Here is a 24,646-nt window from a genome sequence, read left to right on the forward strand (position 1 = left end):
TTATAATAGTTAATAGTAAATTGAAATAATCTAAAAGAAAGGTTGCCATGATACATAGATCAGCTTTCTGAGGTGTAGAGATTACAGGCAAAAATGAAACTCTCAGAATAACTGTTTCTGGACATGTGCATTAAGTCCAAATTTTAGAGATGATTTTCAGGTATTCAAGAATATTATATCCCTATACTACATTGAGCCATAGGCTATAGAATTGGATTATACTATGTCTTAGTATAATTCTTTAATGCTTTGCACATGTCAGCTATTTAAAAAGTTGTGTTGTTTAATTATAATAATACTTAATAGACCCTGAAGGTCTAGTTTGTAAACTAGGATGTTTGATGTCAGTGGGGAGAGGGCCAAAATGAAGACAGGGGATCTTTTATATCATCGTCAGCGAAATGCAAGAGGAGGCTGAGAAATTAGAATTATTTCCTAGATCTAAGATAGTCATCAGCTGTGTTCAGAGTGTCATACTTAGGTACCATGGAAAAATGAAGTGACTTGGGGAGTCTGCTTGGAAAGGCAAAGCCTGTATGTCTGTGAAGTAGCTTAAGAACTCTTATAAGCAACTCTCAACTTACAAATGCAAATTAATACTCAATAAATAACTAGGAAATTGTTGAAGGGAAAAATATTGAAAAGGTGGTCAGAGTTGGATGGTGTTAGACTAGAAAGTATCTTAGAAGTGGTATAAGGGAAGAAGAGCTAGATTAAGGGTTGTAAAATGATGGGAGAACAGAGTTGCAGAAAATAAGGGAAGAGAAAATATGTGAATAAGACTTTTATATTTTTGTTGAAAGGTACCATATTACAAAAATTAGGGACTTAATTTTTCTGTGCACCTGAGCAGGGATGTTTGATAGCTCAAGCATAACTAAAGTCTTTATTCTTGTCCTACCCCTTTTTATTCCTTCTCTCACCTCCTGCTTTTCTTCCCTCCTTTTCCTTTTTTTCTTCTTTGTACCAGCTCTCTCTGTGATCTTATTTTTTCCCTCCCTGTTCTCATTTCTCCCTATCACCTAACTCTGCTTCTCTGTTGTACTTGTTGTATGTGATAACTGGTCGGTAATTTATTCTCTTCTATCTCTCTGTTGCCTTTTTCTGTATCTCAATTATTTACTTCTCTTAGTTTCTCCCTTTTTCCTTTTCCTTTTTTATTTCTTTCTGGCTGTCTCTATTTGTCTTGATTATCCTTCCTCCTTTCATTTCTTTCCTTTATCAAATCAGTTGTCATTAATCTTTGGGTCCTAACACTCCTATATCACCAGATGCAGTTGATATCATTAATGCCTCTCAGGCCTCCTAAATCATCTAGCATTCCAGCCATCCTAATCTATAATCCTATATAATTTTTAAAAGTTTCTTTTTTTCCTTTCATATGTAAGGATATATTTATAGCTTTGCTCTTACCCTTCTCTAGTTTTTTATGGTTGGTTAGAGAGTGAATGGAAAAGAATAGAGCTAGCTGTGGGCTAGGTTCCTTTTCATATCTGCTTAAGAGTGAAGGTGTGAGGCCGGGCGCGGTGGCTCACACCTGTAATCCTAGCCTTCTGGGAGGCTGAGGCGGGTGGATCGCTCGAGGTCAAAAGTTCGAGACCAGCCTGAGCAAGAGCGAGACCCCATCTCTACTAAAAATAGAAAGAAATTATCCAGCCAACTAAAAATATATATAGAAAAAATTAGCCGGGCATGGTGGCGCATGCCTGTAGTCCCAGCTACTTGGGAGACTGAGGAAGTAGGGTCGCTTAAGCCCAGGAGTTTGAGGTTGCTGTGAGCTAGGCTGACGCCACGGCACTCTCTCTAGCCCGGGCAACAAAGTGAGACTCTGCCTCAAAAAAAAAAAAAAAAGAGGGAAGGTGTGAGTGAGATTCATTGTAAAGAGGGGCTTCTTTCTTTCCGTCCTTCCATCCTTCCTTCCTTCCCTTTTTCCTTCTTTCGAGACAGGGTCTCGCTCCTGAAATAGTATTTATAGAGTCTGGACAGCAAAAATATGTAGCAATAACTCCTTTTTTTTGAAGTTTCTAAAATTAGAATCATGGTATTTATTATTTTTTTTAAGTAATGTTTGATGAGGTTATTTGAATACCTGCATGAGTACAGTCAGATTTCAGAACCAAGGGACTATAAAGTCTTGAAATGTAAGTTAAAGCACTATACCTTATAGATAGAAGGACATGCTCACTGTTGAGTATGTTGGCCAATTTGTATGTTTCAACTTTTTTCAATCATTCATTCTTGTTTAAAATTTGTATCTTGGAAAAGAGAGGAGGGGGATATAGATCTTAGAGAGATCTTAGAGTCATAAAGTTTCTTAGAGAGTGTTGAGCCAGGTCTGTGCCATACCACCCTGAATGTGCCCTATCTCATCTGATCCCAGAAGCTAAGCAGGGTCAGGCCTGGTTATTACTTGAACAGGAGAGGGTTGAGCCTAAAGTATTACGAGAAAGAATACAGGAAAGGATCTTAAAGCAGGGAATATTACCATTAAGGCTGAAGACCCAGAGTTTGACAAAATTAATTTGAATGCACTGTGGGTAGTTTTGTTTTGTCTAGGTAGGTGTACAAGTTCTGGTAATGCACAAGTCTTAGGAGTTTTTGATTGTGACTTGATCTGTGGTCTGAAAAGCCTTTTGCTTATTAGTTTATTTTGTCCTGATGACTACTTAAGATACAAATGATTGCTCCCCTTTCCCCTTTTTCTTTACCCAGGATCTGCATTTTAGTGTCTCCATTTTTATATTAATAGTTATTTGAAATCTCTTGAGGCAGATAAATATTAGATTTTGGTGGGGAAATCATCCCATGAGACCCGTGATTACTTCTAATCTGGCAAGTAGGAACACCTGTAATCCCAGCACTTTGGGAGGCCAAGGTGGGAGGGTCACTTGAACCCAGGAGTTCAAGACCAGCTTGGGCAACATAGCAAGACCCTGTCTCTACAAAAAAAAAATTAGCTAGGTGTGGTGATGCGCACCTGTAACCCTACCTATTCAAGAGGCTGAGACAGGAGGATCACTTGAGCCTAGCAGTTCAAGGCTGTAGTGAGCTATGATCATGCCACTGCACTCCAACCTTGGCAACAGAGTGGGACTCTGTCTTAAAAAAATAAAATAAAACAAACTGACAAATATGGATGGATAGAATAAAAGCAGCAAAAACAATCAAAAATTCTCATAGCCCTTTTTAGTCCTCTCTACCTCTCATGTATTTGAAGTTTAAAAACTATAACCACTTAGAAAACTGTGTATGACTCATGAAGTTTTGATCACATCCCTCTTTATTACTTTCTTTTCCTTCTGCTGCCTTTTTTCCCTTCCCTTGGAGCATTATTATCATTCCTTTGGGGGAAATCTAGACACTGTTTGAATTTTTCCCTGAGGGATTTATTCCCCCCATTAGGCTTCTAAATTTATTAAATGCCTCCATCTCTCCTTCCTTTTCAGCTGTCTGGGCTGAAGGGGTAAGAAGAGAATACTTTTTTCTTAAACTTGGTTAATGTTTTACTCCCTTTGACATGTTTAAACTTTACCTTTTACATGCTAGTCTTTTCATTTCTATTTTTATTGTAGGCTTCCTTTAACAGAATGGGAATGTGTTACATGTGCCTATCTCACAAATCAGTTTTTTCCTGTCAAAAAATAATGAGCAATCAGGATGGAGATTTGTGGGCCAGTCAGAGGGGATCGTTTCTGGGGATGGTAGTGTGGTGTCGTGTGGTGTGGAAGAGTAGTGGGGAGCTAAAATCATTCCTTAGCTCTGTTCTGAACTTACAACTATAGTAGAGTGAGAAGTGGGAAAGACTTAGTTGTAAATTCTCTCATACTGGCCTGCCAGAAAAGGTCTCTCTCTGTTAACACCTCTTTCAAAATAACATAGTGTATGTGTGTATGTTCTAAAGAGACTGTTGTCAAGTCATAAAGAAATGGAGAATCATCTGTCTGTCTTTCTTAACTGCTTTCTTCAGGATGATGCCCGGCAGTTATTTGTTTTAGCTGGCAGTGCTGAAGAAGGAATCATGACTCCAGAACTAGCAGGAGTGATTAAACGGTTATGGCGAGATGGTGGGGTGCAAGCTTGCTTCAGCAGATCCAGGGAATATCAACTCAATGATTCTGCTTCATAGTAAGTAATTTTTCTCTGTGAAACTATAACAGAGAATAATTTGGTGACCCTAGAGAAAGTTCAGCGCCCATCCTTAAGGAAATGTTTAATAGATGCTCTTAAAAGTCTATAGGATCCTTTATAAAGGTTGTCTCAGTTTAGGATTATAGAGCCCTTGGTCATCTGTATGACTTGCAGAAAAAAGTTCCCTGTTGGAATGTAAATGGGAGACTTGGCGCCATAAAATAAGTTCCATGACATGTTTATAATAAGCAAGTGAAGGAGGAGAGAGATCTGGAGATCTGTTGTAGCCGGGTTCTGGATCTCTTCCAATTCATAAGTTCCCTCTGCATATGGGGGAACTGGAGAGGGAAGTTAGAATTGTGCTATCCCTTTTGATGTAGCCAACTATCTGTGTCTGGGCTATGCTATGGATTTCTCTGGACTAGGCACCACTTACACATCTTTTGCCTGATCACAATAGACTTTGTATAGAAAGAGAATGTTGAGTCATAGAATGAATTTGAAGCATGGTTTTGTCAAGGAAATTCTCTTGGGTATTACATAGTTTTAGAGAATCTGTAATTAATACTTCTGTTAAGTTATTTTATGTGATCCTGTTTGTCTCTTTTACATACATTTATTTATAAGACCTATATTTGGAATGTATTATTTTTTCAATGTACTTTTTGGGAGCTTGGGGATCTCTCTGTGCTAGATGAGGGCACTTTTAAGCATTAAGGTATTTTCTCCAATATTATTATTTTCCTACATTTCCCATCCTCATTCTAGCTTTAATTGTTGTAAGAAGAAATTAAGTGATATAGTCTTGCATTGCTTAGTGACAGTGATATGTTCTGAAAAGTGCATTATTAGGTGATTTTGTCATGTGAACATCATAGAGTTAGAGTGTACTCACACAACGGCTAGATGGTATAGCCTACTATATGCCTAGGCTATTGCTTCTATGCTGCAAACCTGTATAGCATGTTACTGTCGTGAATATTGTAGACAACTGTAACACAGTGGTAAGTATTTGTATATCTAAACATAGAAAAGGTAATGCACTGCACTATGATGTTACAATGGCTGTGACATCACTTAGGGGATAGGAATTTTTCAGTTCTATTACAATCTTACGGTACCAGTATCATATGTATATGTGGTCTGTTGTTGACCAAAAACATCATTACATGGCACATGACTATATTTGAAAAACTTGTTTATTCTTTCGGTGAAAACTTAGCTTTAGAAACATTTTGGGCTTTTTTTTTTTTAAAGAGACAGAGTATCACTATATTGCCCCGGTCTCAAACCACTGGGCTCAAGTGATCCTCCTGCCTCAGCCTCCTGAGTAGCTGGGGCTATTGATGCACACCACTGCACTGATTTCAGGATTCTTGCCTACCTTTCAATAACGTTTTTTAGTTGCAGATATTGATAGCTTAAATAATTCTCCTAGAGGTCATTAAAGGTAGATTGTCATTGTTTTTTTTTTCATACATTCAGTATGCTGTGAATTCTCTAACCACATATGATTTATAGAGTTGGTTTGGGTCTTTTTCCCCCATAATTGTCGATCTAAGTTTGATTCCTTAACATTAATGATATTAATAATACGTGGTTTTATAGATCATTAATGATTCACTTATATTGGTGCCACCTGCTGTTCAGTTTTCTAGCCTGGAATCTGGGAAGAAGTTAGCTTTGAATCAGTCTTTCAGTTATTTCACTGAACAAATTAAATTTGGGGGTGGTGGCATTTATATCTGTTTTTGGCTTAGAGTAAAAGAACCCCAAAATCTCCAGCTCTTCTGTTTCTTGAAAGAAAATAAGAAATACTCTTACAGTTTGTAATTTGATAGTTCTCTTCTTAATTTTAATAATTAAAATGGCATTCTCTAATGTCTTGTTTAAATGGTTAAACTTGCAGATGACCTATTAAGTTTAAACGTCTGAGGACTATTGGTTTGGTTTTGGTACTGTACAGTGCACAGTTGATTAAGTATTAAATTTCAGGAATTTTTCTTTAATAAGAGTAACATTTCCTGTTTTTTAAATTTTTAATTGGCTTTTACAGTTTAATTCTATAGAATTAAAACCACTTTTGTTAGTGTATCTAGAGCCTACTTTAATTATCCTATGCCAAATTCACATTTTTTCTTATCATTTCTATGTTACTAAAGATCTGATATTGTTCCACTGCTTTAGTGACGGTTTCAGAATCTACTTTTGGTAAGGAACTAAATTAGTCTGTTGATTTATACTGTGCACATGGTTGGCTTTACCAGTAAAAAATAAATGTGTATTTTATTTAGTTACCTAAATGATTTGGATAGAATATCCCAAACCAACTACATTCCAACTCAGCAAGATGTTCTTCGGACAAGAGTGAAGACCACAGGCATTGTGGAAACACATTTTACCTTCAAAGACCTATACTTCAAGTAAGTCATTATTAGCCTTTTTGCTAGATGTGCCAAACACAAATATTTTCTTTTAGTTAGGATCTCTTAATCAGAGTAAAACTTATCTAGGCCATATTCTTTGGTTTAGAAACTTACTATATTCATCAGCCATTATTTGAATATTTTAACCAAATGGGGGCCCAAACATTTCTTCATTCTCCAAATAGCATCAAATATTTGTGTCCCTCTGGAAGAATTTAAATTCAAAATTAAATTGTAACTTGCCTAACAATGGAATTAACCATGTGATTACTGGTTTGTTTTATTTCTTAGTTTTATTCCTTTCAGCTGCTGCTTTTCTGTTAGAATTGCCAAAACAGGTGTTGAGTGCTTTTTAGCAGGATAACAAAATATTATATGGATAGGAAACCAGTTTTGGTTAGTTATGTGGCTCTGTCCTGCCATTTTGATATTAAAATAGAAATGCTTTTCTCACCTGTGTTAGTCCTTTCTTACTGGTTCAGATTTCCTTTTGAGTTTAATGGAATGGAGCTAGTATTGATTGTCATGGCTCTTGGACTAATTGTGCACTTTGTGCATAGTGCCACGCAAACTAAGTTCTTAATACAGTGCAGAATGGAAAATAGACTAGGGAATAGAGGTATTTTGGGTTGGTATGATGACATAAACAGTGATTGTTTTAGAGAGAGAAAATTCTAGTATTCTAATACAAAGAATTTTCTCATTAGCATTAGTAATTCTAAAACAGGCCTCAGCTTGTCTCTGTGTTAATGGTCTTTTATAAATATTAAAACTTTTTTTCGGTTCCTGTTTTCTGCTTTTGTGACCTTTAAGATTAGGAGTAAACTTTCCCCTTCAATATATGATGTAGTTTTTAGTTATCTCATTATGCATATATGTAAAATGCAGTATTTGGTATTATTGCATACAAATGTAACTACTACACAGATCCTCTCAGTTTTCTTTTCTCTGAAAAGGATTGCTCCACAGAATTTGTGAAATCCACACAGAGTTTACATATTACTAGATACCAGTTGAGGTCTTAAAATCTTAATACACTAACCCAGATTTGAAACCTGGTGTAGGAAAATAGCAGTCCTGCTGAATAGTTTATAGAGTAGACAAGCCGCTTATCTGTAGTACTGATGAAAGTATTCAACAAGAGTGGCAAAACCCATGTGGATTATCACTTGTGAAACCGTAAGAATGAGATGTCTTTTTGTGTGCCGTAAGATTTGTAACCCATTTATAATTAAAAGTTGTGACCATTATTTCTTTAGTGTGGGAAACTTTCCTGTTGATGTTGTCATAGATTGATCTTTAGTTAGGTAAATCCTAACTGTCTTTTTATGCCAGGATCAATAGCCAGATTAATTAAAGTGCCACACCCCCTTTATTGTTGGCATGTAGATATCTTGTTATGAAGTACTATCACTTCTTCCTTTTCCTCTTCTCTCTAGGCAAAACCACTATCCATTTATTCAAACATTTATTGAGCATCTACCATATGCAAGGCATTGTGTAATTGCTTACTTGCCTCTCAATTAATGAGGTAATGTTTATAAAATGTTGATCTGTTAGTAAATGATATTGTAAATGTTAATATGTGCTAAAAGCTCATCTTGGAACTTCAGTTTTCTCCCAGCTTTATGGTCTTCATAGAAGAAAAAAGGGGAGTACTGAAATAAAATTATTGGTGTACTGATTTGTCTCCCCTTGAGACTTCCATGGTAAAATATATGGTGTTATATAGGTGTTCTATATTAAAGAAACTTGTGATTGCATCATTTCAGATGTAATGACCAAAAGTTGAAAAGAACTGTGCAAGATCAGCCCAAAGGAAGAGTTGGGTCATGAAGAGATATGATGTATGTTTCCTTTCAAACGTACACTGAGAAATCAACAACTACATCTTATTTCTTTCAATCTCTGGGGCGAAAAAAACCTCTGGAAATGTAGGCCCCTAGTCACTGTAGATCTAACACATTAAACCAGTTTGACAGAGTTTAATCCTTATAAATTTTATCATGTCATCCAACATAGATCTTAAGAGTATATCCGACCATTTGCATGCATACCACATCACACTAAGTAACAGCTAAAAGACAAAGCAGTGCAGGTGTTCTTTTTACTAGAGGAGGTGGATGAGAACACTGTTGACAGAAGTTCAGCAGTTGACTCAAGTAAGCCCCCTAGAAGAGAGTAGTGGACTAAAACTAATCTGAAGTGGACCATAAAGTGTGTGAACAGTTGAAGCTTTGTTATTATTAATTAGATTTAAGTAAGACCGGGAGTTTGGAAATACTCATTAAGGGTTTTTTTGTTTGTTTTGTTTTCCTAAGATATTGGCTTCTTAGAGTCCTCCTGTAAAATATAATTAATTTATTTTTTTCACAATCAATCTCTAAAATATTTTTCCCTTAAAGTTAAGAAAACAAACTTTTGAATCAATAGGGAGAAGTTATAGAACAAGTTGGGGATTTAGAGGCAGACCATTTTGAGAGGCAGAGTAGTGTCATGGATAAGAGCATGGGTGCTGGAGTTAAAATGCCTGGGTTCAGATCTCCAGTCCCCATTTGTTAGTAATTTAACTTTGAGTGTGTCTCAGTTTCTTCATCTGTATAATGGGGATGATAATAATAATAGTACTGATAGGAGTGTTACAAGGACCAAATGAGTAAATGTTTTTAAGTTTAGCATACTGTCTGGCACCATGGTAAACACTCAATAAATATTAGTTATTATTATTATTAAGCTGTATTATTTAGCTCTTTATTTTTCCTGTCTTTCCCCACCCCCTCCTTTAATCCATTTCAGTGTTTATTCTGCTGACTTTTGGCATATCTGATGCAAGCTTATAGGGAGGAAGCTCAACCAGCCATCTAAAATGAGAATTTACATTATTCCTAAATTTTATTTTCTCATGTTATTCTCTTTTACCTTTACCTGCAGATAATTATTTTGACAACATTTTATCTGCTTCTTGTTTGTCTTTTCTATTATAAATGAGGTTTTAAATATGCAATAGTGGGAAGTTTCCTAATCATTTCAGTTTAGGGAGAGGTGTATCTGTGACCTACTGAATTTGTGCTTTCTTTCCCCTTACTCAGGATGTTTGATGTGGGTGGCCAAAGATCAGAACGAAAAAAGTGGATTCACTGTTTTGAGGGAGTGACAGCAATTATCTTCTGTGTGGCCCTCAGTGATTATGACCTTGTTCTGGCTGAGGATGAAGAGATGGTATGTTGGAGTTTCTGGTAAAAAAAAAAAACCTGGCAAATGCGGCCAGGAAATGGAAAATAACTCTTAAGAAGACTGTGTGCACTCATTTGTTCATTGAACCAAAACTTAATATCCTTAATTTTTCTCCTCATTAGTGAGATTAGTTTTTCAAAATGTTGATCTATGCCTTATTACTATTAAAGAGATGTGATAGCTGCGTTGAGTACATCCTCTTGTCAGCCTGCCCTTCTTCCCTCCTTCTCACCCCCAAGAATTGTAAAAATGACGACTGACTCAGCTTTCATGTTATTAGTGTCTGACATTTTTCCATGAATGCCATTCAGTGCTTTAAAACTTGGTGTGTTTTTTCATTACATTAATTCACTTTTACTGTTTGCTACTGACCTGTCATCCTTTGTTTCTTTTTTAGAATCGAATGCATGAAAGCATGAAACTCTTTGACAGCATTTGTAATAACAAATGGTTTACAGACACTTCAATCATTCTTTTCCTTAACAAGAAAGACCTTTTCGAGGAAAAAATAAAGAGGAGTCCACTAACTATCTGTTATCCAGAATACACAGGTAAGGGTTCATGAAAGATTTCATTGGAGGTACACACATTACTTAAATCAACACTTTGGTGTCATACAACTGCCTTTTGTTTTGAATGATTCATGGAGAGTGCTCACTGGTAGTGGTATCAGCATTAAGCATGTAATTAAGATCTCTTAAGTTTAAAGTGTATTTCAGACATATTCAAGTTTTCTGTGTTTATTTTAAATTTCTGTCCTTATTTTTTGAGGAAAATAAAGAAGGGTAAAAATTAAAATTTGGTATATATTCAAGAAAATACAAGGAAAGATGTAGTTTATGTGCTCAAGAAACTGACATTTAGTTGCAGAGGGAGAGGCACACATAAATAATTTACTGTAGTGTAAAATGTGCATCAGTAGAAGCAGAATGGAAGTGATTACTTCTGATGGGGTCAGTGTAGTCTTTTTCTAGAGGAAATGACACTTGAGTGAACTGCTAAGAGGATGAATTAGAAATGATCGAGCAGATGAGGGAATAAAAACATTTTAGAAAGGGGGAATTACATTATGAAAATATGGAGGTAGAAAAATGGCATGCCTTTTTCTGGAATTTGGAAGGAATTTGGTATTCCTGGAGTTTAAAGTGGTAGGGAAGGAGTGGGTGGAGAGATGGTCAGTGATCAACTCATGGAAGGCCGAATCTCTTGTGCTGAGACAGTGATGAACAGCTGGAGGATTCTAATTGGGTACATAATCTATTAGAAACTGTGCTTTAGAAATATTATACAATAAATGACAATAAAGCTAGATAGTAGGGGGGGTTGAATTAGTAATAACTCTCTTAGGGTGCAAATAAAAACTTCTGGTGAGGACCAAGGGATATATCATAGAAGCCAAAGGCAAGAATGTAGAGAGGTTTCAGAATGGAATTAGAAGCCATCAGGTACCCTAGAAGCTACTCTGTCTCTTCTTTTCTCTCCTCTCTATATATCTTTTTTATTCTTCTTTCTCTCTTTACCAACTTTCTCTGCTATTCAGTTTACGTGGTAAAAGATGGCTTTGACACAGTTTTTTTGTCTCCTCTGTTAAAAATAACCAGGCTAGACTGTGATTGTGTGGTCTCAGTTTCAAATGCCTAGGAGAAAGATTCTGGCCATGGTTAAGTGCAGCAAAAATGCATAGGCCAATCAGTTGAGATCTGGGGTACAAACATGACTGCCAGGGCTGTCCCACCGTGAAACATAGATCAGAGCCAGGTATTTCCAGGGAAAAGGAACTATATTGTTAGTTCAGACACTGTAAATACTTTCTATAATAAAGCGAAAGGGTGTAGCAAGGTAAGGAAGTGGGGAGAGTCAAAAGTACTCCCAGATTTCTCCCTTGGATGCTGGTGCTGTGATCTGAATTCATATTTAGGAATGTTGATTTTGAAGTATCTGTGGAACATTTACATGATATTTAATAGGCAGTTATTTGTGGCCTTGGAGCTTGAAGAGAGATTAGGGTTTGAGGTATTGATTTGAGATCAGCAGTAATTAAAACATGGAAATGGATGAAATGACCTGGGGAGATGATATTATAGAATGAGGAGAGAAAAGAACCACAGATAGAATGAGAGAGAGGACCAGCCTCCACTGGCAGGAGAGAAAGAAAGGTTTGTAAAGCATACAGAGAGAAGACCAAGGACAGCCAAAGTATCATAAAAACCAAAAGGAGAGCTTTAAAAGTGAATTGACTAAATATTTTAGTCAACAATGTCATGTGCAGAACAATAAAGTGAGATACATATTGAAAAGTGGCCTTTGGAGTTAGCAGTTAGGAGGCCGTTGCCTGTTACTGAGAGCAGTGTCAGCGGGATGGTGAGAGAAGAGCTGGATACAGTGAGTTACTGAGTGGGAAGTGAAGAAATGAAGACAAGTATAGGCTACTCGAGCAGTATAGATTAAAAGGAAAGGAGAGATTTAAGAATGTTTGTAGGTTTAGGGGTAAGATCTTAAAAGCAAAAGAGAAGTTGGAAAAAGCAGAGGTAATTGGTGGAGCAGGATTCACATACAAGCAGGTGGGAAAAAGACTTAAGAGTCTAGGTAGGACAAATGGATAAACAAATTGTGGTATATACATATAATAAATATTATTTACCTATATAAAGGAACAATAGATGCTGCAACTAGGATGAACCCTGAAAACATTATGCTAAGTGAAAGAAACCAAACAAAAGGTCGCATATTATGTGATTCCTTTTGTAAGATAGGTCCAAATTAGGCAAATCCATAGAGTAAGAAAGCATATTGGTAGTTACCAGAGCATCAGGGAGTGGAGAGAATGGGGAGTGATTACTTCATGGGAATGAGTGTTTCCCTGGGGCAGTGAAAAAGTGTTGAAACTAGAGAGGTGCTGATTGCATAACATTGTGAATACACTGAATGCCACTGAATTGTACACTTTAAAATGGTTAAATGTATGTTACGTGAATTTCCCTCATTAATTAAAAAAAAAAAGAATCTAGCTAGAGCAATTGATTTTTGAGTAGTAAGGAATATATCTCTAAGACCAGAGGCACACGTAAGTGTACATAGTTAACTTTTCAAGCGAGGTGATAGGCTAAAAAGTTGAGATGTAGTTTAATCTTCATGGCTTCCGTTTTCTCAGGGAAGTTGGAAATGTGGTGTTCTGTTGAGAATAAGGAACGGGGCAGGTAAGAATTAGGTGAGTTTAAAGAAAGTAGCCAAAATTTAAGATTGGGAGAGAAATCTTATGTAAAACAAGTTAAAAGGATTGACATTAATGTTGAAGGCACAGCTGAGAGTCTTCCCACAAAGCAAAGAGCCTTCCGTATCATATCCATTTGTTGTTGTGAACTTCCAGGCCTATTCTCCATTGACTTCATTGTGCTTAAGGATTCACACAGTCCTGATTTACCAGCTATTAGTAGCTATTCCTCTTGGTGAAATCCATTTGTCACTCATCTGCCTCCTTTCATTTACAGAGGTTCTGCAGATTTCAAGAAACCTTTACTTCAAGCGCCTACAAAGCTGCCTCTTTCAGTTCTTTAAATATTTTGCTTAATTAATATTCCTTCCTTTCTTAAGCTTTTTGTTATCTACTCTTTATTTACTTAGTTGTTGATATTTTTTGTCATGCTTAATGTCACTGAAAATAGTCTCTAGTTTATTGGAATAACTATATTGTTGAGTTTCCCTGGCTTTGCATCTAGTTCTGTTTCTTTTTTTTCTTTTTTCTTTTTATTTTAAGAGACATGAGCTTATGCATCTAGTTTCTAAGGCTACTCCAAAGGCTCCATACCTAGAGAAGATGGTGTAAAAAGCAGGTGATTAAGAACATTAATGACAAATGTTGTTGAAGACAGGCTTTTCTTTTGGCTCCTGCCACCGGCCCCCTTTTAAAAAAATAATAGCTTTATTGTGAGATTAATTCACAAACCATAAAATTCACCCTTTTAAAGTATATTGGCTTTGATTATTTAAATTATTTCCCTAAGGCTCTGAGGGTAAACCCTATTAAAATGGTGGGATAATTTTGAAAAGAAGAATGAGTATAACCCTTTGGGTTGTTTATTTCAAGATCACTCCAAGGAGCATAGCTTCTTTCTGACATTTTAAATAATTACGTTCTCTAGAAATGCACCTTCCTACTTCCCTAGTTTGCTCTTATACTTTCTAGATTTTTTTTAAGCTGAAAAATCTAAATGAAATGGGAGAGAAAGACTTAGTTTGTTTTCCTTAATCTTTGTGTATGATGATTTTATTTTAGTTACAATGAGAGTCTGTTCTCATGAAGAATTGATTTATAGAAAAGCTTAATGATTATGGAAATACAGAATTCTGTCCATATTTAAGTGGGTCATGTTGCCTCTCTTCATAAGTAAATGGTAATGACCATTTGAGTTGAGGGAGCCATTATAATTTAAACCAAGAATATTGGGTGTCTCTTTTAGGTTCCAATACATATGAAGAGGCAGCTGCTTATATCCAGTGCCAGTTTGAAGATCTGAACAGAAGAAAAGATACCAAGGAAATCTACACTCACTTCACTTGTGCCACAGACACCAAAAATGTGCAGTTTGTTTTTGATGCTGTTACAGATGTCATCATTAAAAACAACTTAAAGGAATGTGGACTTTACTGAAGAGCGTGGATGTGAGTGAAAGGTAAAACTTCAGACAATTTAGTTATAGTGCTATAGTGATGTCTCTTAGCTTTGTAAACTTTTCCTAATTAATAATGTTCTTCTTTTCTAGTTACTGCAGTGTGGAGTGTTGAGACCAGACATCTTTTGCTGTCTCATGGGGCAGCTGAAAGCATGAACGGGACCAGGGAATGGCAGCAGCATGCAGAATCTTAGCAGTCTTTAGCACAATCTTCTGTATTAGGGAACTTTTAATTGACACGAGATGCTAAAGTCAGACATTGGAATTGGAACAACTATAAAGTATGATTTGATCATCAAGACATCACTTGGATTTCATAATCTCAAATATTTAGGGCAGATGTGAAGTTGAGGTGCTGCATTCCAGAACTTCAATATGTAGCTTACTTCCTCTCCTTCTTAACAAACCACCAGTAGTCATTTTTAAATTTTTTTCATGAAGAGAATAACTTTACTAAATTTTATTTCTTTGTTTGCAAAAGAATCTTTATTAAAACACAAACAATCTTAACTATGCATATGTTATGACCAGATCATCTTGAAAATATTCCTCTTAGTAGGAACTCTTTGTTTTTAACTCTTGGTATGGTCAGAATATATCGCCATAATTACTTTAAATTCTTTCCAGTTATTGGGATTATAAATACAGCTTTTTTGGGATGAAATTTATGTTACTATACTGCTCAAAGTACCTTATGGCTTCTAAAAGGGGAGAGTTATACAGTAAGATTCTAGCTCTCTTTTCTTGAAGCTTATGGTTGAAGGTTAACCTTGTTTATGCTGATTATCAAATTATTAGATAAATGCTGATGTGGTATGATAAAGTCAGCTTCTTGGATACAGACACACCCATGGCAGCTGCCAATCAGAAATGCAAATTGCTAAATTCCAAAAAGAACCAGTGACTTTGCTGCTACATATTTACTAAATTGACCACTTTGATTCTTGCTTGTTTGTCTCAGTCAATAGGGAGTTTGTACAAGGTGCACCTTGTTTTCCATCTTCATGGCCTTTTCTGTTGGGAGACATCTAAAGTGTATTAACAGTGCATGCTTTTACTTTGTAAATGTGGTGCCAAATCCCTGTTTGCCATTGTTTTTACTATAGCAATGTTAACTGTAGTAATCCTTAGTCAGTATGTTCTTTTGCTAAAACTGTTGCATTTTGGCACTTTTATCCACTTTGTCGTGTGTACAGATTTTAATCTGTTATAGTTGGCAGCAGTATTAAAATGCTGAGTAAAGAGCCCAGGTTTCCTCCCCTTTGTAACTAGTCTTTTCTGGAAATACTGTCTTCTGTTTCCTTTTGCCCCCGCTGAGTGTGCTTTGGCCTTTGTTTGAGAATGGGTTTAGGTAGAAGGATTTCCTGAAGGTCTAGTCCTTTGGTGTAATAGTATTGTTGAATCTTGAATTTATGTCATATCTATGTACAGGTGACATGCTGTCATAATCCATTTTCCAGATTTACATTTTGCTTATGTGGAGAGTATATTCACTTCAGCCTGCAGGTCCTTTTGTATAATGTACAGCAAATGTCATTAAAAATTGAATAGTCCATGGGGGGAAGGCAAATGAAGAAAGTGCATATTGAGCATTTCAAATCAGTAGTTTGAGCAGTGCCTTTTGGGATCCAGTCTTTTTGGACTGGATTCCATTTCATCTTTTGATGTGACCTTTTGCTAGTTAAAGAGGAAAAAAAAACATTGGTGGTCATCAAAACAAAGCAAGCCACAGCAGTTCAGTGCCTTTGTTGGTAGTTTTTTTTTTTTTTCTTTAAATCATAACTATGCAGATGGCATAATTATTATCTAGCAGAATTTTCTTTAGGGATGAGAAAACTTGATCTGAAAGAAAAAATTACCATCTTTAATTGGTGATTGACTTAATACCCACAATGTAATAGGGTTGATAGTTCTTATTCATTTTGAATGTATCTTTTCCTTATTGTTTTCTGTAATATAGGATCATCTGCAAATGAGAACTGGTAGATTATTGTTTTCAACTGTAGTCTTTTTATACTTTGGGCTAATGGAATGGTGGTGTTGATAATCTAAAATAACAAATAATCCAAAAAAGTTAATTTTACTTTGAAATGCATTTTGTATTTTCATTTGAATGTGCCTATCTGATATGTTCATTTTTTTAGCCCTTCTGTTAATGGAAAATAGTAGTTCCCCACTTTTCTGCCTCTATACCATTTACATTTGTTCTCTGTTTTCATGAAGATCACCCCTTACTCCACCATCCCAAATAACTTATCTAAATGTACATTCCTTCAGGACACAGGGAGGCAGTTTAAAGCAGTGGTTTTCAAATATGAGTTAAGTAAAAATCACTTGGACCCATATCAAAGATTGACTTGGCTGGTGGGCTGGCAATCTATAATTTTTAAGAGGGGATTCTGTTTGTCAGCTAGGCTTATAAATCACTAATTTGTATTTGAAATAAAAGATCTTTTCTTATAACAGAGTCAGAATGTGGGATGAAACATCCGTTCTACTAACCTGAAACAAAGGGTTGATACTTGTAATGAAAGAAGCTAAAAGTTGCCTGGAGATTTGTGATGGATAATGTTTCAGAATTCAGGTGGCCAGGCTTTGGACCATCTAAGAAGTCATCATAGATAAGAAAATTAAAGTTTAATGAATATAGAACAGTAAATAGACCCTAGTAGGAAAGATTACGACAGTGGCTTTATTTTGTTGACAGCCACATCTTTTCCTGATTAAAACCTGGGGCAGTATAATTGCCATCATTCGTCCCTATGTAAAGAGGAATTACTCTCCTAAATGAACAGTCTTCCCTAACCTTACAAATGCAGACTTGCAGCAGATTCCACCTCTGGTGTGAAAATTCCAAAAACCTTTATGATTATTTGATTATTCATAAGTGGATCTTGAGGTGACATTTGCATCTTGCACTGTTAGATTTCTAAATCTCCAGTTCAGTATATCATTTTATTATTTTCACTGATGGATTATTTTTCACAAGGTGCTTCAATCTAAGAATAGATGGGCCAGATTTTTTAAAAACTATTTTCTGGCCTTGTTTTTTAATTCTCATATGTATTCTGTTTGTGTTATATGTACATTTTAGACAATTTAAAAATAACTGCTGGTTTTTCTTAATTCATTCACTCACCCTATATTCTTATATTCAGGCCACTATTCTCGGACTTGTAGCTGTGACTTTCTTTGGACATTGCTTGCTTGGCCTAACTAGTTACTTCATATATAGTATTTATTCATTAGCTTAGTATGCGTAACATAGTTCTGGAGTTTCCTGTTATGGAACTCCTTGCTGTATTACAGTTACATATAAGGTAAAGTCGGTCTTGCATTCCAATTAATAACCTGCCATTGATTGATTTTTTTTTTTCCCCTTTCAGATGTTCAAAAAAATCACATGCCTCTATTCATTTGAACAAACCTAAAACAGCACTAATTTCCTTCAGTCTTATTACTTGTGGAGTCTTTCCTTTTCATATGTAATACTGACTTTAAGAACAATTATCAGCTGGGCAGGGTGGTTCAGGCTTGTAATCCTAGCACTCTGGGAGGCCTAGGCGGGAGGATTTCTTGAACTCAGGAGTTCAAGACCAGTCTGAGCAAGAGTGAGACCTTGTCTCTATGAAAAATAGAAGAATTAGCCAGGCATTGAGATGCATACCTGTAGTCCCAGCTACTCAGGAGGCTGAGGCAGGAGGATTGCTTGAGCCCAGGAGTTTGAGGTTGCAGTGAGCCACAAAGACACCACTGGACTCTACCCAGGGTGTCAGAGGGAGATTCTTTCTCAAATAAAAAAAAAAAAATAGTTTGCTGGTATTGCGGGGTAATTGCTGTGTTCTACTCCAGGATTCATAGCACAAATCAGCCTGGACCAGCCACAGCTCTCCACATATTTTTATGACCATCATATTTTGTTATATTGCTGCCAATAATCACAAGAGAAAAAAAGCAGGCTGTTTAGAGGCCTAAAAGTTGAAAGTTAATTTTGCTGTCAACTATCAGGGAGTAAAAGAAAGGTTTTGTGAGGCACTAGAGAACTAACTTCCAGGATGGTCAAGGTCTTCGTTCCTTTAGCTTTTAAAATCCACCCTCTGCCCCCCACCACTTAATGAGTTACCTCTGAGGACAACATACTTCAGAACAAGTCAAGGCAGTAAGGCAAGGGCAGTTTTTTTTTTTCCTGATACTATGTCAGGCCTACGCCTGGCCTGACCCAAGTCTTCTCAGGAATAAAAGATGTAATAAGGAATTTTATACAGCAGTAGATACCTGAGGTGGATGATGAATCTATACAGATTCCCTGGCTAAACCCTAGTAAATTAAAATGTCTTAGCCAGGTCCTGGGAATGTATATTTTTTAATAAAGTCCGCAGGTGATTTTGATGGAGCCAACCTGGGCCAACATTTGGGGACAACTGAATAAGACCTAATACAGGTTGAGTAGTATTGCTTACCTGAAGCATTTTGGACTAGAAGTGTTTCAGAGTTTGGATTTTTTTCAGATTTTGGAATATTTACATTATATACTTACTAATTCAGCATCCCAAATTTGAAAATCTGAAATCCAAAATGCTGCAATGAGCATTTCCTTTGAGCATTATGTTGCCACTCAAAAAGTTTCTGATTTTGGATTTTTAGGTTTGGGATGCCCAACCTGTATTAAAGATCAACACAAATTAAAAAATAATTTCAACACAAACATGACCTCAAAATCACTAGTGAATGACAAGTTATTTTTCCTTTGCCAATAAGAAATACCTTTCGTGCATAGCTTAAAGAGCCTTCCACAAAAATTTAGGACTGCTTGGTCAAAAAACGTTCCTACATTTTAGATACAGAGTATTTGGTTTTTATACAAAATTGAGACAAAACAAGAAACTTGGGGTATCCAAACATTTATTTTTATTTCATTTATTTCACTGCATTTATGCAGTGAAAACTAAAAGGTACACACATGAAATTAAAAATAGAAGAAAATCCTGTGACAGAGGTGACTATATATGTAAATAACTTGAATATTTATTTACAGTTGGTGCATAAAGCAAAGCTACCTAGCTCTAAACTTGGGAATGAAAGCCAAATTTTTGAAATGATTTGGGAAGGGGTAAAAAGGGAATGATTCAGTCAAATGTAAAAATCTTTGTATGCCCAATGCTAATGTTTTCCTGAAATCCAGTGGGAATCACAAGGTAGCAGAAATAAGTATTAATATATATTAATGCACTGCGGGGATACACTATCCCAACATTACACATCCCAGTGTATTATCATTTAGTAAAATGTAAGATCTTTGATAGCTGGAATATTAAGTTTTGTACAACCTGGTTTATCTATCACCTCCTATCCTACATTTTTCCTAAGAGGCTTAAATTATAGGTAAGAGAGATTCCCAGTAGACATAACAAAACAAGAAATTACCTGTTATTTCTGTTTATACTTGCTCATGTAGGATAAAGGTTCTGAGACCTCTCAGAATCTTATGAGGTTGGAGAGTTCTTTGGAGAGCTGGGTTCTGGTCTTTTCTCTGCATCCAACTAGCTATAAAATCTTGTGTAGGTCACTTTCAGTCTTACATCCCTCATCTGTTATCTAAAGATGGACTAGATTAAATTATTTCTTCCAGCTGTTATACTCTGTGGTTATCATCAAGTAGAAAGAACATACTTGAAAGTGCTTTATAAAAGTTCTTTGTGATACTCATGATAATACTGCACTGCATAAAAAGTACTATCCTAAGGCAACAACAGCAAATGTATTCATTATAGCTGGTGGTCTTTTCATAGCATCACTTTGCCCATATTCATTTTGAAGACCTGAAATGAAGTTGAACTATAAATTGCTTTAAAGTTTGTAAAGCAGGGTGAAAAGGTCTTTGCTTTGTTTTACATTTAAATCCAGTTCTCTATTTTCTATTCATACCAGTGCTTACTTTTTCATGGGCAAAAAGCAGAAAAGTTTCCTTCTTCAATCTCCAGTATGTCTGTCTGACCTCACAGAAACGTCTTCACGCTTTTACCTAGCAGGACAACCAGAGGCTCTGTCACACTTGCAGTCCCTGGCCCAACACCGAAGTCCTGCGAATCTGTGCTCCGGGGGCTGTGCCGGGTAGAGAGGGCAGTGGGAGGTAAGAGCTCTTCACCCTTCACCACCTTCTCCACCCAGCATGGCCGGCACACTTTGGTCTACGGCACATCTCCAAGTATAGCGTGGGTTTTCAATGTGTTATGTCTCACCATAGGAATGGGAGGGAGTACTCTGATTTGGACTATTTGGGGTACATGTGAGTTTTATTATCAGAGTAGGAACTGTTACGTGTTAATGTGTCTTTTATGTAGCTTTTAAGACTGAATTTTTGTGCTTCTTTTATCCATCCTTTAGCCACAGAAAATATAAAAGCAAATTTCCAATTACAGTGTTATTTTTTCCCATTTTTTTAAATTGTGATGAAATTTACCATCTTAATAATTTTAAGTATACAGTTCAATGGCGTTAAATACATTCACATTGTTGCACAACCATCACCATCATCTATCTCCATAATGGTTTTTTCATCTTTGTGAACTGAAACTCTGTACCCATTAAACATTAACTCCCCATTCTCCTCCTTTCCCTAGCCCCTGGTAACCGTCATTCTATTTTCCATCTCTGTGAATTTGACTATTTTAGGTAACCTTGTGTAAGTGGGATCATACAGTATTCGCCCTTTTGTGTCAATCATACTGTATTTTTGTAAGAAAAGAAAAACTGTCATTAGATATATGTGAAATGTAACCTAATTTATATTTGCTTTATTGTTAGCAGTGTCTCTTCAATCATGCTATGCTAGGAAGTACATTATAGTCTCTGCCCTCTAAGGATACGAGCAGGAAATTATACTTTCAACAAACAAGCAAACTTATTTATATTTTTGTGATTGTATGTGATTTTCACATTTCATTTTGAGATCTCTCTCTTAGTTTAGAGATGGTTTTGTCAAATATCCATGATTTAGAGATGGCATAATAACTAAAAAATAACCAAGAATTTGATTGGGAATGGGAGGAGCTTAGAAGAATGGGAAATTGACTTTGACTTTACAGTGTATAGTGGGGCTGTTGGTAGCATGTCACTATTGGCTTTGGACTCAGAAGACCTGTTTTGGAGTTCTAGTTCTGCTACTTTCTAGCAGCATGATCTTAATGAAGACACACTACCTCCCCAGGCCTCACTTTCCTATCCATAAATTGCTAGTGATGGGCCTAGAGTATTTTTCAGTTCCTTCTAATTTTAGCCTTCTAAGAATTAAGGTTGTAGTACTAGAAAATAGGGTTGAATATTTATTTCTGACCTTGTTACAGAAAACAATTTCTGATGGCTTCTAAAGGTATGTGAGATTCAACAGTACCGGGTGAATTTAAAATGAGGCAAAAGAAGCGAAAGACAGCAGAGTATGCGGCTTAATTTTGGTTTTAATCTTTCTTACAGCCATTTTATACAGAGAAGTTTTCATGAACGCAGTCAGAATGTCCATGAGATAAAAATAACCTAAGTTAAAAAACAGCTGTAGAACATGTCGCTTTAAGTGCTGTTTCACCCTCCTTCCTCTAAGATGAACTTTTTACAAAGTGTTCATATAAGGTGGCCTGTGTGAATTTGTTTATAAACCAATTAAATGTTGGGATATCTACCAGAAAAAAAGAAGAGTAAAATACAGCCCCGTTTTATTCTACTAGGGATTTTTAATTGGTCTGCCAGAAGACCTGTTCCACTGGCTTTGCTTTCATACTATAGGACAGGTTCTATGTGAACATTGATAAACAAAGAACCTATGTTACACTTTTATAGTTTGGCCCATAACCAATTTCCACCTAGATTTGAAGAACAAGGAAGAGGTAATAAAAGAGGCAACGATCTGTTTCTGTTTGAGGTTAGGTGTGGCCATCCCGTGTGGAGATGGAATAAATGGGATAAATTATGTTTGGGGACTGAATAGAAAAGATCCTATCTGTAGTGACAGTTCTTGACCTGGGGTTTCAGAGCTCCGGAGTGTTTAGGGATAGAACTGTATTTAGTATGGGGTTTTCTTCGTAATTCTCTAAATTTTATTTTATGCATTTTGAAAAGAGATCTGTAGGTTTCATCAGACTGCCAGAGGGATCCATGATACAAAACAGATTCAGAACCCCTGTATGTTGAGTTAAAGCGAACAGGTTAGTGATGGTTGGACCATGCCATTCAGAATAGGCCCTGAACAGCTTTTTTTTTTTTTTTTTTTTTTGAGGCGGAGTCTCACTCTGTCACCCTGGCTAGAGTGCAGTGGCATCATAATAGCTTGCTGCAACTTCGTACTCCTGGGCTCAAGCAATCCTCCTGCCTCAACCTCCCAAGTAGCTGGGACTACAGGTACTCACCACCATGCCAGGCTAATTTTTTCTATTTTTAGTAGTTATAGGGTCTCACTCTTGCTCAGGCTGGCCTTGAACTCCTGAACTAAAGCAATCCTGCCTCAGCCTCTCAAAGTGCTAGGATTATAGGCATGAGCTGAACAGCTCTCAAATGTGGAAAGTCTTGCCTAGGATTTTTCTTTGGCTTAAGTTTTTTAATTGGCAGTAGCCAGAGTAGTTTCTCTGGTAATTCTCTTGGTTTCTTTTTAGGGAATCAGAAAGAGTATTAAAGGACTCTAATTTTAACAGCTACAAATTTATTCAATGTTATTTCGAGCTCATATGGCTCTCTGGTATTAATACTGCTAGTAGCAGCCTAAGTGTGAATGGATGTTTCTAGCAAGGAGCAGATTTTCATTTTAATTGACATTTTCTTTTATATACTAAATCTTGGATGCCAAGAGCTTTCCTCACTAGTAGTTGTAAGTGCTAAATCTATACTTGACTTCACCACCTCCTGTCAAGATAAATACAAGCTTCATTTCCCCTCAAAGGAGTTCAAAGGAATAATTTACTTGTTGGCCTGTTTGGGGTAGATGCCAGTACTACATGGACCCAACTGCAAAGATTTTCAGTGCCTAAAACAAGGTCAGCTGTCTTTTGCTCTCCTGAAACATGTAGCAGTTGAAATGAGATTTTAGAATTGTTGTAAATTCTATGATAGAGAAGTGGCAGCCATAAAATCATTAGTACTCTAAATGGGAATTTGTTGATGTCCCCTAAGTTTATTCAGAAAGTATTTTGTATAGCTGAGAAACAGTTATTTATAGAGGTAAAGGAAACTCAGTTGGTTTGACAGCTTGGGGGACAGAGGGATAATCTGTGCTTAATAAAGATGATCAGGCCAGGCATGGTGGCTCACGCCTATAATCCTAGCAGTCTGGGAGGCCAAGGTGGGAGGATCACTTGAGGCCAGGAGTTCAGGACCAGCCTGAGTGAGACCCCCATCTCTACAAAAAATAGAAAAATTAGCATGCGCCTGTATGGCCAGCTTACTCAGGAGGCTGAGGCAGGTGGATCACCCAGGAGTTTGAGGTTGCAAATGAGCTATGGTGATGTCACTGCGCTCCAGCCCAAGTGACAGAGTGAGACCCTGTCTCAAAAAAAAAAAAAAAAAAAGATCAGTTTTGGATGTGTGCCTTAGAATCTAACAAACTCATATCCCCTATCCAGTGACCCAAATCTCTGAACTAAGGCACATAGAGGCCTGTTAGTAAAAGGAGTGGTAGGTTTATTGAGGTTTTGTTTATAATAGTTTTTTGCAGAGTGTAGGGAGATTTGCTGTTTTTCTTGGGTAGTTGGTATAATTTATTCTAAAAACCAGGTGTTGAATTTCATAAATGGCAGCATTTATATAAGATTTCTTACTGTGACTCTAACCATAACAACATTTATGTGCCTTCACTATGTGTATGCTCCTCAGAATAACCCTATGAAGTAGGCAGGGAAGTTATCTTCATTTTATAGTTGGGGAACTCAAGTCTCAGAGAAATGAAGTATTTACATTTTTGTATTAAGTTGCAAAACTAGTACTAGAACCTGGGTCTTCCGACTCTTGGCCTTGAGCTCTTTAAACTGCACTAGCTATCCTACTTTAAAAAGGTGTGAGACACAGTTGCAATCATGCATGCTCTGTCTCCAAAGAAGAACAGATTCATTCCTCGTGTCATGGTATATTGACTATAATTTTCTGCTTGAAATTATCCAGATTCCAATCCTGTTTATATTAATAGAATGTATACCTGAGGAATGGTGAGGA

The 24,646-nt window shown here is 36.5% G+C and overlaps 1 protein-coding gene across 1 annotated transcript in view; it reads left to right on the forward strand.

The window, feature by feature from the left end:
• The window catches only part of GNAI3 (G protein subunit alpha i3), a 38,171-nt gene extending 21,253 nt beyond the window's left edge, over positions 1-16,918 (forward strand). The window contains exons 4-9 of the mRNA XM_045546728.1: positions 3,968-4,125; positions 6,423-6,551; positions 9,644-9,773; positions 10,186-10,339; positions 14,246-14,458; positions 14,549-16,918. Coding sequence (XP_045402684.1) covers positions 3,968-4,125; positions 6,423-6,551; positions 9,644-9,773; positions 10,186-10,339; positions 14,246-14,436 — 762 coding nt within the window. The 3' untranslated portion in view covers positions 14,437-14,458; positions 14,549-16,918. The remainder of the gene's footprint in view (positions 1-3,967; positions 4,126-6,422; positions 6,552-9,643; positions 9,774-10,185; positions 10,340-14,245; positions 14,459-14,548) is intronic.
• The last annotated feature ends 7,728 nt before the right edge of the window (positions 16,919-24,646 follow it).

Source organism: Lemur catta, chromosome 3 (assembly GCF_020740605.2).
Source record: "Lemur catta isolate mLemCat1 chromosome 3, mLemCat1.pri, whole genome shotgun sequence".
In the NCBI taxonomy this organism is placed as follows: Eukaryota; Metazoa; Chordata; class Mammalia; order Primates; family Lemuridae; genus Lemur; species Lemur catta.